This window comes from Thermobia domestica, chromosome 5, assembly GCF_964235325.1.
Source record: "Thermobia domestica chromosome 5, izTheDome1.hap1.1, whole genome shotgun sequence".
Classification (NCBI taxonomy): Eukaryota; Metazoa; Arthropoda; class Insecta; order Zygentoma; family Lepismatidae; genus Thermobia; species Thermobia domestica.
Window position 1 is genome coordinate 29333850 of NC_137458.1, and position 18731 is coordinate 29352580.

Here is an 18731-nt window from a genome sequence, read left to right on the forward strand (position 1 = left end):
CTCATCCAGACTTGGTTAATTAATGAGTTACAGTTATCAATACACGATCTTGAAGCGATTCAACTTCACAATGATGATTATAGCTTGTATTTGAAATTTAAATCGCAAGAGAATGTTGACACATTTTTACGACGACACCCGGAATCACTGGATTTTCGACATGAAAATGGAACAGTAAGTCAGGTCAAACTTTCAAATGCTAGTATCCAGTACACTCGTGTACGCATTTTGGATCTCCCGATGGAAATTAGTAACGATGAACTTAGTGCTGTGCTTTGTCCCTTTGGAAAGATCATGTCCATAAATGAAGAAATGTGGTCGAATACCCTCCCTTTTCCCATTTACAATGGCAATCGTATTGTGCAAATGTGTTTAGGAAAACATATTCCCTCAAAAATTGTGGTACGGGGTTGTCGTGCTACTGTGATGTATCAAGGTCAACCACCCACGTGCTTCATTTGTTTGGCTCTTAACCACGTCGCAAGTTCTTGCCCTCGCAAAACGAAAGCTCAGATGCCTTCAGTTCCCGTTACTGGATTTAAGATGACCGAACTTTCTACTGGAAAAATGCCCCCCACTCCGAACTTTTATCCATCTTTTAGTGCAAAAACCATGACTAATGAGCCTAATGCCCACAATATGGACTTGGAAAACACTTCAGTTGCCGAGGATGTTAATCTCCATGCTGATAAGGACTTCCCCCCTCTTTCAAGTCATTCTGAATCACTTGCCACAACAGAACCAGAGGAACGGAAACAAGATAGTAGTGTCATCTGTGAGCACCCTATACAACTACGAGAGCCACAACACGCTGTGCATAATGTTTCTTCGTCTGAGTGCCCACAAAAACAAGAAGAGTCTGTTAGCTCTCCTTCCCCTTCCCCCTCCACTGTGGTAGTTCCTTCTTCCCCTTCAGTGGCTGTAGTGAGTGACCCAGTTTTCAAAAAAAGGAAAACAAAAAGGTTGCAAGACAATGCATCGAAAACAAGTGAGTTGTCTGTGTGGAATTCTCCGACTGTATCGCTGCCAGCACCAGTGGCACGTGACAACATAGCAATAGTCAATGAATAACACGTTTGCTCCGTGTATACCTGTAGATTAACACAAATGTCTCACGCGACGGTCAAAGCAAGTGTTCCATGTCAAGGCTTCCTTCCTCTTCAAGGGCAGGAGTGTTACTTGTTTATACTTTAGAGGTGAGAATCTCCTATTGTCCTTCGATCCACAATACGTCTTTATCGCTGGTGTTTACATTCTATGAACATAACCATAGTGTTTACTAATGTGTCGGGAAGTCCAAGGTTTCACAGGGAAGTGTTTGCCCTGTATTGTTTATTTACTTATTTTAATTGTTTATACATTGTATATGCAAGCAATTCCTAATTCCACGTCACGATCCTATATCTCGTTAAATATTCGAGGGATTTCTAGTGATAGTAATCGTACTCTATTACGTCGTTTTATCATGCAAACATCGGCTGACTTCATATTACTGCAAGAAGTAGCGTTTCAGAATTTTGACTTCCTCCCTATGTATAGAGCCTATGTGAACGTGGGCCCTCAGCACCGAGGTACTGCCATCTTGTGTAAAAGAGGTGTCGAGGTTAGGAATGTTGTGTATCTTCCATCTGGCAGGGGTATAGCAATAACTTGTGATGATCTAACTCTGATTAACATTTATGCCCCGAGTGGTTCAAATAATAGGAATGCAAGAGAACAGTTTTACAATGAAGACATTTTACCCCTATTTCCCACTATTCCCACAAAAATAATATTGGCTGGGGACTTTAATGTTGTGAATCGTGGGATAGACACTACCTCGAAGTTCATTCCTTCCCCTGCTCTCCAACAATTAATTTCCTCCCTCAAACTCAAGGATGCTTGGGTACAACACCGCCAGGATCTTCAGTTTACATATAAGACTCAAAATATGTCTAGTCGCATTGATCGATGTCATACAACACCTGACTTAATAGCTTCTGTCACCGATATTCATTTACGGATTATACCATTCAGTGATCACGCAGCAATACTCTGGACATGCAAGTACAATCTCGGTGTTTCGGTTACTTACGGAAAGACTGAGTGGAAATTAAACAATCAATTACTTAATCATGCTGAAACGAAATGTATCTTTCGTCTGAAATGGGAGTACTGGCTCAGACAACGTCATTACTATCCAACTTTAAATGAATGGTGGGTTAAATACGTTAAGCCGAAAATACAGAGTTTTTTTAAATGGCAAGGTGCTGAAGTACAAAGAGAAAAACGAGAAAGTCTCGCATATCTGTATCGAGCTCTCCAGGAGTTGTGGTTCCTCCCCAGTTCACAGCAAAATATGATAGCCATTAACAAAACGAAGGCTTGGATCAAACAAATCCAAGCTACTTCGGTCAGACAATATGCCCATCGCCTGCCTCCCGGTGGTTGTCTTCCCGATGAACATATTACCCTGTATCATTACATGGCTCAACATAAACGTCGCGTTGCTAAGGTTATTGACGTAATTAAGCATGATAATCGAACGATCACGTCCCTCCCCGAGATACAGCAGGTATTCTTCGATCACTACAGAAACTTGTACGCTAAACAAGAGGCACCTCAAGATGGATACCAGCAATATCTGAATCTCCCCCTTCCCGTCCTGTCGGACAGGGAGCGCCAGTGCTTGATGTCGCCTATCACAGAAGAGGAAATAAGTAGGACGCTGGCTCAGTGTAATAGTGATTCCAGTCCTGGGGCAGATGGATTATCGTATGCATTCTATCAAAAGTATTGGGATATAGTCGGGAAGGACATGGTTGCCCTCTATAATGAACTATTACGATCTCCTAACTTTCTACAAAATGAGGGTCACGTGATATTTCTTCCAAAATCTACAGACGCCACAGATGAAACACACTATAGGCCCATAACCTTGTTAAATACCGACTTAAAATTGTTCACCAAACTTTTAGTGCAGCGCATGCGCAATCTCTTTGCTGATAAAATTAGTCCTTTTCAAGCAGCGCTCAATAAAGAAAAGAATGTGTATTATGCACTTACGAAGATTCGCGATGTAGTAGGATACTTTCTTTTTGCCAGAAAACCGGCCTGTCTTCTGTCATTGGACTTTCAAAATGCCTTTGATCGTTTATCACATGATTATCTTTTTGCAGTGCTCAGCGCATATAAATTTCCGCTTAGCTTCCTTAATATTATCCAGCAACTGTATAGCACGGCGACTGCTCGACTACAGATAAATGGTTTTCTCACTCAGTCCATTTCACTGAACAGCGGAGTCCGCCAGGGTTGTCCAATGTCCATGTTTCTTTTTGGGCTTGCTCTTGAACCTCTCTTATATAAGTTGGCTGCGTATATCCAACCTCCGCTTCACGACCTGCAAAATCTCTCCGTCACGGCCTATGCTGATGATGTGAATATTAGTTGCACGACATTACAACAGTTTCACTATATTATTGCCCAATTACGACAATTCAGTGATATTAGTGGTGAACGTATCAATTTCTCTAAAACAAAAGTGTTGGCATTTCATAACTGGAAAATGGATGGCATTCCAGAGCCCTTCTCAACTGTTGAAGTGGTAGATCAAGTTAAAATATTGGGTGTTATATTTTCGAATAGTGACAGTATCCATTATGAACGAATTTGGGATCCATTACTGAATACTGTGCGCGGGCTGTGTCTCCAACAAAAATTACGCAAATTAGACCTTATCCAACGTATTTGGTATGTAAATAGTTATTTGTGTGCAAAATTATGGTATTACGCTCACATATATCCGATATCGGACCTCTATCTTCGAAAACTTCATTCTGTTATTGGTTGGTTTATTTGGGCAGGACTTTATTTTCGTGTCACACGTAATACCCTTATTCTACCTTGGAAACAAGGGGGCTTACAGCTCATTTCGATACGTGAGAAATGTAAGGCGTTTTTCTTAACCAACAACTATAAGCAATATCAATTTCCTGACAGTATTACACATCAGTGGCTTTCGTGCTGGATGGTCTCATTTCCAGCACCCAACCCCCCTAATATGGAATCCCTCAAAGACGCCCCTGTGTATATTAAAGAATGCGTGCAAGGTTGGTCGTATCTACCTCTCTTGGATCCCACCAATTATTTCAATGTAAAAATTATGGGTCAGTACTTACTTGCACCTCTGTACAACGAAATGGTTCCGCACGTTCAGCAAAAATTTCCCACAAAAAACGGGAAAATGATATGGCATAATGTGCACAATGTCACTCTGTCAACGCAGGTAAGGAGTACCTGGTATATGATTGTGAATGAGCTTGTTCCTACTAATGTTAAATTAAAACGTATTGGAGTACTACAAACGGATATGTGTCAACGGTGTGATCAACCAGATACGATTGAACACAGACTGCAATTCTGTGCTCAATCACCTGATATCTGGAGAACGTTAACAAGAATGTTAAGTGTCATCTGCCGTTTACATGCGACTGTGTTTGACCCTCAGTATATACTGTTTCCCGACTATCGTTTCTTTCCGATCACCAAACACAATACTGTCACCTGGCTAATTGGACAATCACTTTTCTATATCATGGATACGTATCCGTGTGGCAATATGTCTGATTACATTATTTTTCTGAAAAATGCTTGTAAAAGATTTTCTGTACAGTGCGAAAACAAATATTTTGCTCACTACTTACGAATCTTGTATAATGAATATATGCACTGAGATGTTATAAGTTCCTGTAATGTAATCAAATGAAAATAAAAAAAAAAAAAAAAAAAAAAAAAAAAAAAAAAAAAAACGGTCGAGTGGTTTGGGTTGATACACTATCAATCACATGTTTGTGTGTTCAAACCCGGTAACAAGTTGTTTCTTTTTTAAGTGTCTTCCTATTTTCATCCGGAGGCTGAAAATATTTTTTTTTAGTAACTCATTGAAAACTTCTTTTGTTTCAAATTCGATTAGAACGTTACATTATATGAATTGCGAATCTTAAATCCATAGCTAAAAAAATGAAGTATATTTCGTTACTCTATTCTCCTCTGATTTGTAACGAAAAACTATTTATAAACAGTGGTGACTTCAGAAAATTATCCTCGGGGGGAATTTCAATATGCGGGGGGAGGGCAAACATTGGTAGTCCACATTGAGCACGATCGAATATATGGTCCTGAAGGCGGAAATTTCTTAGCTCGAGAGGGGTCTCAAATTCTCCCTCAGATCACGTCCTGAAAGCATCATTGCTTAAAAGCTTTTCGTAACAAATATAATATTACACTTGTTTCTCGTTCTACATTTAGAATTGGTAAAATCATAACTTATAGAGGATTATAATAAAAGTATAAAAACTACAATACCAATCATGTATAAATTATCTTGTAAGTTACCAACTTTGGGTCAGATTAAAACTCAAATATTTGTTTTCGGATTGCACTTAGAAGTAAGTCCTCTCTATATAATCCTGATTGGAAAGCCATGTTTAACACTAATTAATTAATCAATATTTATACGAATATTTTTTTATTTTACTATTTTTACTATTCAATATTATATACACTTCATTTCCAAAATCAAAATCTCGAAAATGTATATTGCACGAGTGCAGACTCGCAAATAAATGATTATTTATCATATATATTGGTCTCTATTCGAAATTCTATTTAATCGAATCCGACAAGAACACAGACAGAAACAGGTGAAAAAAAAAGAGAGAAAAAGGCGTTGTAGCCGGCGGGGACTCGAAGTAAGTTCGAATGGTGCTTTACAAGCCGAATGCCTTAGACCACTCGGCTATGGTAACAACTAGTGATTGTAGCAAAGGCTTCGAGTAGTAGTTCTTATTACAGAATAACATTTTCTATTGCCTAAAATTTAAACCTAATTTACTTTGATATAATATATCTATTAATTTGTTACATGAACACGTTTTCGTTACTTTGATGAATGATGTATGTTGTTGATATAGATTCTATTACACGTTCTTTCGTAAATATTATAGAAAGTATCAGGGTTATTTATGATCTTTCATGGAAATTGACTGGCGCATGCGCAGTACACAGACAGTTCAATTGGAAGGTGAAGAAGGAAACGCTAACACACTGTTAGAATGTTTCCCTCGCAAGCAGTAGTTCCCAACCGAAGGACGGCGGGACGCACTTCGTCCTCCTGGGGTGGCGTGAAGGGTTTACGAAGTCCCTTCGTTGTCTTATATTTCTTGAATGATTATACACAATATCCAGTCACATCTTCTACACATTTGGAAGTGTTAAATCGTAGTATAAATAAACCGTCCTCCACACACAGTGATTGTTGCTTTTCCAAGATTATACACTGAAACACTTTTTATTTCAATAGAATATAAAAGTTTCAATGGGAGGGGTTACAACCCCCTCAACCCCCTGGGTCTTCGATATGTCACCGCCTAAACTGTAACTTTCAAGTTAGGACCGAAAAATTGAGACATGTGACCTACTAAATATATTTTATTTCATTATACATTTCCATAAATAAAATATCCACAATTACAATGACAGTAAATGCTAAGTAATTATTGTAAATCGTTGTACTTTCATTTTCCCTCTTTCTTCTCAATTGAGCTTGAAAAATGTAAAAATGGGAGGTTAAGAACTTCAAATATTACGTATATTTTAGCGTATTACGGAATTATATTTAATAGAATCCGGCAGGATCACAAACAGAAACGTCAAGAAGAGGTAAAACCAAAATGTACTGTGGTGGGATTCGAACTACTCTTGAATGGTGCCTCAGAATCTCTAGCCGAATGCCTTAGTCCACTCGGCTAATGTGACAAGTTAAAAATGTAGTATGGGTGTTTCATTTTCAATCTTTTGTTACAGTATGAAATTTATTTTGTATTCTCTGAAGTTTAAGCCTATTTTGGCCTGATGTAATAGTCTGTTGAAATTGTTTTAAGTTTACGGTATTCTTTACTTTGACGAATGATGTTGTTAATACAGGTTCTATTGCGTATTCGTTCATAAATATTACAGCAATTGTCAGGATTATTTATTATCTTTCATGAAAATTGATTGGTGCCTGCGCAGTAGAAACAGAAAGATGCACTTTACCGACATTTGTCATACACGCCAGAACGCAAATTTCTAACAGGTTCTCAAAATGCCTCGTTCTAAAGGTTGTGGAGAACTGTCTGTTGCTCTGAGAGGGGAAATCATAGGCCGAGCAAAAATGGGACAAACTGTGCCTCAGATTACTAGAGATCTGGGATGTGACAAGAAAACGGTCAAGAAATGGGTTCAGCGACATGAAGAAGGTGGTGAATGGTTCAGGTCTCGGTCAAGAAGTGGAAGGCCAAAAGTGACAACTGCAGCTCAAGATCAAGCTTTAGTTACAGAAGTAATCAACAGACCTCTACGCCACACGTCAATCCTCTTCGACAAAACCAGAGAATATAATTGTTCTCACAAAACAATAAGGAGAAGATTATTGGGGGCTGGTCTACACTGATCAAGACCCGCTAGGAAGACTCTTCTGACTCACAAGGCCAGACGAATGGAATGGGCACAGAATAACATAACCCAACCTCAGTCATATTGGGACTTAGTCATCTGGACCAACGAGAAGATTTTCAAGTCTAACCAACAAGGCAGAGTTATATTGTATAGACCGCGCGGAACCAGGTATGCTGAAAAAAATATTATCAGAACTTCTTGTTCAGGACGAATATCAGCACACTTTTGGGGATACATGACGGCTGCTGGTCCTGAAGATTTGGTTGCGGTGCCTGAGAGAATGAACAGCAGTGTTTACATTAATACCCTCGAAAATACGTTGTTACCGTCCTTAGAAAGAAACTTCCCCGAACCGGAAGAATATATATTTATGCATGACAACAGTACTGTTCACACTTCCCGGCAAACACGAGAGTGGCTAAGTGAACATCCAGAGTTAATTTGTATTGAGTGGCCCCCTCTATCCCCAGATTTGAACCCAATTGAACATCTGTGGGCCTACATGGTGCAAGAATGGAAAGAGAGACGTGAAGACAGAGACCAAACGTTTCTTCAAAATCATGTTATGGAACTGTGGCAACATTTTCGTGACACGCCGTCGTATTGCTCGAGACTTGTATCTAGTATCCCCTCCAGACTTCAAGAAGTTACTGACTCTGGAGGTGACTATACGAAGTACTAGTGTGTTATTTTTTGTGTAAACATTTATTTAAGTTTCATTTATTTATTATATTTTTTCAAGAGCAATACTTTCGTTTTTCATTCTTTTCCTTTGCTTGTTTACTTATTAGTTCGTTAAAACGTAAAGGAAGAGCAGTATATCTTCAAAAAGTAGTTGTGAATTTACTTTGAACGTTTCTAAGAATACATTTACTTTTTTTCTTACTCTATATCATGCCCAATATTACTTTCATTTCAGTTAATTAATAACTTTATTTCACATCTCGGATAAAAGTATTATTGTCTTTTAACGATATTTTTCCTTTTGATTGTGTAATTTCTAGTTTCATTGAATTATCTCAATTCGAATGAATAAGTCACATTTTGTTTATTGTCCCTTCCTTAGCTAAGTTCGAATTCGAGAACAATGTGGTGTAATATACGTTCTTTATTCTTCATATTGTGCAGTAATGACAATATTAATTATTTTTCATGAGTCCAGTTGATTAGTAAGAACTTGGACAAACATTAACCTGGTGATTCTTTACGCAATGACAAGCGTAAAATACATTTTAGCTGTTCTTTATACTTCACAACGATGAAACATTCTAACACTGTGTTAGCGTTTCCTTCCTCGCCTTCCAATTGAACTGTCTGTGTACTGCGCATGCGCCAGTCAATTTCCATGAAAGATCATAAATAACCCTGATACTTTCTATAATATTTACGAAAGAACGTGTAATAGAATCTATATCAACAACATACATCATTCATCAAAGTAACGAAAACGTGTTCATGTAACAAATTAATAGATATATTATATCAAAGTAAATTAGGTTTAAATTTTAGGCAATAGAAAATGTTATTCTGTAATAAGAACTACTACTCGAAGCCTTTGCTACAGTCACTAGTTGTTACCATAGCCGAGTGGTCTAAGGCATTCAGCTTGTAAAGCACCATTCGAACTTACTTCGAGTCCCCGCCGGCTACAACGCCTTTTTCTCTCTTTTTTTTTTCACCTGTTTCTGTCTGTGTTCTTGTCGGATTCGATTAAATAGAATTTCGAATAGAGACCAATATATATGATAAATAATCATTTATTTGCGAGTCTGCACTCGTGCAATATACATTTTCGAGATTTTGATTTTGGAAATGAAGTGTATATAATATTGAATAGTAAAAATAGTAAAATAAAAAAAATATTCGTATAAATATTGATTAATTAATTAGTGTTAAACATGGCTTTCCAATCAGAATTATATAGAGAGGACTTACTTCTAAGTGCAATCCGAAAACAAATATTTGAGTTTTAATCTGACCCAAAGTTGGTAACTTACAAGATAATTTATACATGATTGGTATTGTAGTTTTTATACTTTTATTATAATCCTCTATAAGTTATGATTTTACCACTTCTAAATGTGAACGAGAAACAAGTGTAATATTATATTTGTTACGAAAAGCTTTTAAGCAATGATGCTTTCAGGACGTGATCTGAGGGAGAATTTGAGACCCCTCTCGAGCTAAGAAATTTCCGCCTTCAGGACCATATATTCGATCGTGCTCAATGTGGACTACCAATGTTTGCCCTCCCCCCGCATATTGAAATTCCCCCCGAGGATAATTTTCTGAAGTCACCACTGTTTATAAATAGTTTTTCGTTACAAATCAGAGGAGAATAGAGTAGCGAGTATACTTCATTTTTTTAGCTATGGATTTAAGATTCGCAATTCATATAATGTTCCGTTCTAAATCGAATTTGAAACAAAAGAAGTTTTCAATGAGTTACTAAAAAAAATTTTCAGCCTCCGGATGAAAATAGGAAGACACTTAAAAAAGAAACAACTTGTTACCGGGTTTGAACACACAAACATGTGATTGATAGTGTATCAACCCAAACCACTCGACCGTTTTGTATGCCTTTGTACATCTTCTTTTGCCTTTTGTTATAGCAGTTTACTGTTCCATACTCGCTTTTGTTTATTCCGATACGACTATGAGTTCTCAGTAAATATTTGAACGTTACAGTCTTGCAATGTATAAAAGTGTTTTTAGAATAAATCACAATCGATATTATGTCCTAATAACATACGTAAAACAGTTTGAATTCGTGAAATGATTGAGGTTGGACTGAGCGTAAATGTTTTCATAGTTAGGAGCCTGGATATGCAAACCCGCTCAACGTGGGGATTTAATTTTGTGAAATTTGGTACAGATTGCACAAACTTAATAGTTAATCTTTCGAGATCAAGATTTAATTTTGAGCTCAATTCAGTTAATGAAAACTAATAATAATTAATGTCGTGATATTTGATTGTACTTCAATGATAATAATAATAATAATAATAATAATAATAATAATAATAATAATAATAATAATAATAATAATAATAATAATAATAATAATAAACTTTATTTTTACGTGCTGAGAACAGCTAAAATACAGCACTTTGTCTTATTCTACATTATTTTAGCAATGAATATATAGTACTAGTGATAAAATTATGGTTACATCTATAACATAAATTATTAATAATAAAAACACTGAGAGTGTAGTGTACGTCAATTATTAAAATAAAGAAGTGTCAAAAATTAAAAGTAAAAAATAAAAACTACTAAGTTATATTTAAAATTCTAAAATAAAGTCATATTTTAAGATATGCATTCATTATAGCTTTCTAAAATTCTACAGATTAAAATATGTTTTCTGTTATGCGGTTGCAATAAAATTTTTACCCTTGTACCGTATGTTGGAACTTTAAAATCAACATTTTTAAAAATATAGTCTGAGGTATATTGGTTGTCAAGTAACTTTTCTACAAATACAGATTAAATCCATTTTCTCCTGTCAGCCAGTCGTTCCAAATTAAAATACGTTATACAATATTCATACGTACTAGAGTAATAGTCAAGTCCTAACTTAAAACAAAGTATTTTGCACCATCTCGAGTTCGTTTACGAGAGTTTTTGTTAGGCTGTTCCAAGTCACTGATGCATATTCTAGTTTCGAACTTACCAGTAATTTATATAAGAGTACATATGTATTTGATTGACAGAAAGCAGGCCATTGATTAAACAGGTAACCGATTATTTTTCTTGCTTCATTACACACATTTTGTATATGATCACCAAAGCGTAGTGACCTGTCAAATGTTACACCTAAATCCTTTATTGTGTCAACTTTCTGTATTACAGTACCTTGTATTTCGTATCGACTTACATATTATTGCGATTTGTTACTGTAGGTCATGCACTTAGTTTTCAGACAACTGATGCTCATACCGTTATCCTTGCACCACATAATGATTCTATTTAAGTCATCTTGTAGCCTATCGTTGTCCTCAATATTATTTACTACTCTAAAATGCTTAATGTCATCAGCATAAAGTAAAACATTTGAATAATTTACGACTGTTGGTAAGTCTTTAATAAATATAGAGAAAAGTAATGGGCCCAGAGGAGAACCTTGAGGAACACCGTTACTAATACTGGCTGAATCTGACATGATATTTCCAATTTTAATGTGATATGTTCTACGAGTCAAATAGCTTTCAAAAAAATTTAGATACAAGGGTGTTACACCTGTATTTGACAGTTTTTAAATAGTAATCTGTGGTCAATTGAATCAAAATAATAATAATAATAATAATAATAATAATAATAATAATAATAATAATAATAATAATAATAATAATAATAATAATAATAATAATAATAATAATAATAGTCGTAGTAATTGATTATCTAGTTTGTATAAAAATATTGCGATAAAGTGAATTTCATAAATTCTCTGAATGAGCAATTGGCAGTGTAATTTAGCATAGTTATAATTATTGTTTTCTCGTTTCCAGGATTACAATAGAGCTACATCAATTATCCGTTGTCTTGCCCAAGTCAGTTGCTTGTCTTGTCAGTGCGTTGTCTTGTCATAACTTGTGAAATTTCCTGCAAGTTAATCAGAATGTTGAAAATTTCCTACATTTTAGATTTATTTATTATACTGATCAGCCGGAACATTATGACCACCTACCTACTATCGACATAAACTCGACCAGGCGATAGCAGCGTCAACTGCCGAGGAATGCCCGCTAGTCAGACACACGTACGGTGCATGCAGTATCAGTGAGAGTGTAGAATGGGGAAGGCGTGCGATCTATCTCAGTTTGACCGAGGGCAGGTTGTAATGGCACGGAGACTAGGCACGAGAATTTCGGAAACTGCAGGACTATTCGGGTGTTCGAGGAGTGGTGTGGTGAATGTCTTCAACAAATGACGAAACCAAAAGGAAACGACGTCCAAACGTCGAGGGGTTGGGCGCCCCCACCTCATTACATATGTCGGACGTCGTAGGCAGGGCAGACTAGTAAAACAGGACAGGTAGCGAACTGTGGCAGAACTAACATCAGACTTTAAAGCTGGGCAAAGACAAGGTGTCTGAACACAGAGTGCAATGAACATTTCTAACGCTGGGCCTCCATCCGACGACCCATCCATGTGCGAATGTTAACACCACGACATCGGCAACTACGACTGAAATGAACGCCTATCCATTGCCACTGGATCTTGGCGCAGTGGCAGACCGTTGGATTGTACACCTGTACTGCGGAACGGAGACAAGCTGGCGGCGGTTTAATTATGCTCTGGGGAACATTCACGTGAGTATCCATGTGTCCAATGAAGCTCGAGCAAGGTACTATGACGGTCGAGGCGTATCTCACAATGTACACTACTTCATGACGACCATGTTTCCCAACAGTAGTGACATTTTCCGACAAGATAATGCACCATGTCACAAGGCCGAAGCATGATGGAATAGTTCGAGGAACACAGGGGCGAGTTCCAAGTGATGTACTGGCCCTTCAACTCGCCGGATCTGAACCCAATCAAACACATTTGGGATGTGTTTGAACGTCACGTCAGAGCACATCACCCCTCTCCGGAATTTACGGGAATTAGGTGACCTGTGTCTGCACATGGGGTGCCAACTCTCTTCAGCGACCTACCAAGGATCATTGCGTCCATGCCAAGACGCGTCGCCATTGTTACCCGTGGCAAAGGTGGACATACTAACAATTAGGTAGGTAGTCATAATGTTCTGACTGATGCGTTAGTATATTTTAACTCGACTCGAATTTCGATATGTCTAGTCTCGAATTCGAGTCGAGTCGAGACAGAAACACATTTTCGAGTCGAGACAACATTTTCTCGAGATGAATCGAGACAGGCCTAAATCTCGACTCGACTCGACTTTTGCGCATCCCTAATTGAAGGAGACAGTCCCCCAGTTCCAAGATTGGAAGGGATATATCCCCCTCATCACACCAGTAAAAGATCAATACGTAATAGACCAATATATATAATTTCAATAACTTAATTTTTAGGATCGTAATAATAAATCTTATTTTATAAATTTATTTGATCAATATATATCTACTTGTGTATCTATTTATGTCTATTTATCTATTAAGTGTCTATTAAATGCAAAATAAATGAACAAGAGAAAGACAGCAGAAATAAAAATGAACTTTTCTCCTATAAAAACAAGAGTTCGTATTTAAAACAATTGGATATTGCTTAAAACGGCCTTTTATGTGTCGAAAATAAAGACTTTTGATTGATTCTGAATCTGAGTGGATATTATCTTGGATGAAGCGTAAAGTATTAATGAAATAATGGATGTTCTACTAAGAACGGTTCTAGGTCAAAACCGCGTTATAGCATAGTATTTAATAAAAGGTATGATGATTTATTCAAATAGTAATTCAACATTTTATTATAAAGTGTTTTCCATTATAGCTATATCATGAGGTAATCTTATAATTTTGTTAGTTATACCGGGTGTTCAGAAAGTAACTATGCAGTGCCATGTTGTGGTGTGCTGAGTGATGACAGTTACGATTGTCAATTAGTAATACAACATTTTCCATTGTTTAACATATTTGAACCATATTTGACCAGGTATTTGTATTTGTTCAAAAATCCGGTTTGATTGAAGACCAACGTCTTGTGTGGCATTATTGTGATCCAGATCATCATGCTGACGATTGAACAAAGAGTGTTTGTTGTGGAGCATGTGTTCCGCAATGGAGACAAGTTTACCTGAGCAGTAGAAGCTGCATTTGCAGCAAAGTTCCCAGGACTGAAGATGCCTAACCTTAATACTGTACGGAACCTCATCTCCAAGTTTCGAAAGACTGGAAGCGTTCATAATGCTCCAAAATCAGGTAGGCCATCCACAGCCACATTCGCAGAGAAGGTGGCGGAGGTATAAGACGTGATGCTGCACAGTCCAAAGAAATCGGTTAGACGACTATCTCAGCAGGTCCACGTGTCCGTGGGTTCCGCTCACAAGATTCTCCGGAATTCACTGTCCATGTATCCTACAAAATTTCGGTCGTGAATGAACTGACAGACACCGATCGTCCGGCACGTGTAAACTTTTGTAATTGATTCCTGTCCTTCCTGTAGGACAATGGTGAGGGGATTCTTAACGAAACGTTTTTCACGGATGAGGCATGGCTTCACCTCTCCGGTTACGTGAATAGCCAGAATAGTCGTGTGTGGAGTACGGAGAATCCGCATGAATTTTATGAGTCCCCACTGCTTGATCAAAATGTTGGTGTTTGGTGCGCCGTGACTCGTAAATGCATCATTGGGCCCCATCTTCTTTCAGGGTACTATAAATGTAGAACGGTACTGCACCTGAATTCTGGATCCCTTCCTAGGTGAACTGAATGAGGACGAAATCGAGAATGCCTGGTTCCAACAGGATGGGGCGACTGCACATACCGCCCACAAGGTGATGAACTTTTTACAGATCATCTTCGGTGACAGCATCATCTCTCGAGGACTCTGGTCTTCGCGTTCACTCGACTAGCCTCCACCGAATTACTTTCTATGGGATATGTTGAAGGGAAAGGCCTATGGAGGCAATGCGCACACCGTACAAGAACTCCAAGCTGCATTGACATGTCACATTCATAACATCACTCCCCGATGTTCTGCAAAACGTCTTCAAGAACATGTAGAAATGTGTGCAACTATGTCTTCAAGTGCAAGGGGATCACTTCCAGCATCTCTTATAACTTCCATGACATTAAAGTTTAGCTTCGAGTTAATTTCAGTTGTTTAAAGTTGTTTATAGAAAATAAAATACGGAAAGTTATGAACTGCATAGTTACTTTCTGAACACCCTGTATTTCACTGCAACTAAATGCCAAAAGTAACATCTAACAATAATCTTAAGACTCTTCAAGTTCAATCTTAGTCTTTTGATGAAAAGTTTAGTTAAAATTCAAGATTATTGTGATCAATCACTCCACCGTCAGGCTGCAGAGAAGAATCGAAACTTTTCCGCCTCATATCACAAAATCACAGAATCTTTGTAAACCTAGTCAATTTTGGTCGGCGCGCAACTTGCAAAAGTTTTTGCAAAACTTCGTTCACATTTTAATAATTTTTCACAATAATATATCAATCGTGCATATCATATACATACAATCGTGCATATCATATGCATTGTTCATATATCAATCGTGCATATCAATTACATATATTTACGTTACAGGTGTGAAGTATTCAGCCACTTCAAAACAACAGAAAAACCTCTTTAAGATTTGTCCTGTTGTTAGCAAATAATTTAAACAAAGTATTCAATATTTTATTACCACATTACTCCGAATATTTGTAAAAGCTGATATGGATTTATTCTGATATTTATCCAACAGAACAGTTCTTAACACCTATGTTTTCGTTGTCTTTAGTGCGTATATTATTATTATTATTATTATTATTATTATTATTATTATTATTATTATTATTATAATTATTATTATTATTATTATTATTATTATTATTATAGAATATAGTCTAAACACCTAATTTCTATTGTTTCAGTGCTCTCTGCAGTCACAGCAAGAACACCAACAGTTCAACGTCTATCAACAGTTTCTGAGAATCAGGATGCAACACAATTACGAGATGCTGCAAACTCTTTTGCCATTCGCTTGTTAATGGTGAGTATAAAAAGTTTTTCGAATACATTGTTACCGTACAGTTGTTAAATTGGTCGATATTTGATATGTTTTGAAAGGAATTACTAAACTAGAAGTAGGATGCGCACGAGACAAGATTTCGAAAATGCGTCGAAATCCAGGTTTTGCGTCGTTCTCGATGGATGTCCTTCATGATTTGAAACGCTGAAACCACTCATAATACTGGGTTGGGTACATATATTCTGCCTCGTACGCTTTCTGCAACATTTTAAAGTTTTCTGCAAATGTCTTAGCCAATTTGAAACAAAGATTTATGCACAAACGCTTCTCTTGCTAAATCTTCATTTTTGTAATACCACAAAATCATCATAAGTACTGAAACAAAACTTCACTTTAATGATTGCAGTCTCATAAGGACACAAGCGAGGATTATGTAATTAGCTTTAAAATGCTTGGGAAGAATCTTACTACGCGGCGGTGACGGGAAGAAGGTCAAATATAGTTTGACCGTAAAAGTCAAGAGAGTTTGAAAATTTGATTTCTTTCTAGACATACCTCGTATTTACACTGTATTTCTCAGTATATATATATATATATATATATATATATATATATATATATATATATATATATATATATATATATATATATATATATATATATATATATATATATTAGTTTAATGTCTCACAATTTTGTAATGAGGCTAAGGGAGATAGTGATGATGAGATGGTTGAATAACGAAAGTGGGAGGAAACGGGAGAACTTTCAGAAAACCCAAGCTCACTGCTTTTGTCCACCACAAAATCTACTTAGAGGAAGATGGGATCAAAACAGAGACCCCATGCATGGCAGCTGGTCGCTCTATGACTTAAACACCACGGCCCGTTATAATATGTAAGTAGATATCCCTTTCATCAGAACTTACCATTCACTAGCAAGAATGATATAATTGTTAATTTGGTTGCCAAGAGCTATGTATCAGAATGTATCCTCAACATACAATTTCATTCAGCTGGGTGTGATCTCGCCATTGATACATTTCTGTTTTGGGCCTAATATAGTAAAATAAATTAAATTTTAAGAAATAATAGTAATAATAATAATAATAATAATAATAATAATAATAATAATAATAATAATAATAATAATAATAATAATAATAATAATAATTAGAAAACGGTAAAAAGAGGAGCACTAGTATAAAACACAATGATGATAGAAGTCAATTAAACAGAAATAATTTCTTGTCGACGCTGTAAAAATTGTCAAGCTCTCTTTCTAAAACAAGGAAATGCTAAGAACCGCAGTCTTAAAATTGTGTTTTAGCTTAATGTTTCTAAACATCATTGCTTAAAAACTATAAGTCAAATCTCATAAAATTTTCACTTTGTTAATATAGTAAGTCTAAATTTACAGTATGTGCTTCAAGAATCTTTCATTTTTTTAAAAAAAATTCTCATTTCCAATTCATAATTACTAAAATCGTGCTATTTCGTATGCTATGATTTGGTACTTTAAAAAACCTATCATCTTTCATAAACAGTATTCACTGATATGAACATTATCTAGTATAAACATGATATAATAATAATAATAATAATAATAATAATAATATTAATAATAATAATAGTAATAATAATAATAATAATAATAATAATAATAATAATAATAATAATAATAATAATAATAATAATAATAATAATTTATTTCAGTGCCACGAACAGCTGTTGTCAAAAATACAGCACATTGTGTGGTACCAGAGTGCATTGTTATACATTACGATGGAATAATAATACTAACGATAATAATAGTAATAATAATAAATAATAAAACAATGAAAAAGAGGAGCACTAATATAAAACACAATGAAGATAGAAGCCAATTAAGCAGAAATAATTCCTTGTCAACGCTGTAAAAATTGTCAAGCTCTCTATCTGTCTAAAACAACGAAAAACTAAGAACAGCAGTCTTGACAGCCACAAGGGTCAGTCAAGAGAGCATTGCATTACCAGTTCTTCATGGTGTGCCACAAGGGTCAGTTTTAGGTCCACTATTATTTTTGATTTATATAAATGACATAAAAGAGTTAAACCTCAAAAGTAAAGTTGCTTTATTTGCAGGTGACAAAACAATACTTTATGTTGAAAACTCTGTCCAAGAACTATTGTGTAATATAAAACACGATTTAAACATTTTAAGTCGGTGGCTTTGTGAAAACAAATTGGTGCTGAATCCCTCCAAAACAGTGTTTCTAGTGTTTCATAAGCCTTCATTTAAAACACGGATCCCTGGCAAACTACAGGTAGATGAATTGACTATACTCAGAGCAAATACTGTAAAATACTTAGGTTTGGTACTGGATGAAAATATGAAATGGGATAAACATATATTAATATTAACACAGAAGATATCACCAGTTGTGGGAGTTCTCAGTCGTGTACGTAATATCGTACCAAATTCAAGTGTTAGAGCAGTATACTATTCACTCATACACTCCCACCTATCTTACTTATCGGTAATCTGGCATAATGCTTGGCAATCAGATATAAAGAGATTAGCAATTCTCCAAAAGAAAGCAATAAAGTCAATGTATGCATT

General features: G+C 36.1%; 1 protein-coding gene across 1 annotated transcript in view; it reads left to right on the forward strand.

Moving 5' to 3' along the window:
* Positions 1–18731, forward strand: part of LOC145684613 (leukocyte elastase inhibitor-like) — an 89077-nt gene that overhangs the window by 18679 nt on the left and 51667 nt on the right. The window contains exon 2 of the mRNA XM_081757000.1: positions 16033–16151. Coding sequence (XP_081613126.1) covers positions 16033–16151 — 119 coding nt within the window. The remainder of the gene's footprint in view (positions 1–16032; positions 16152–18731) is intronic.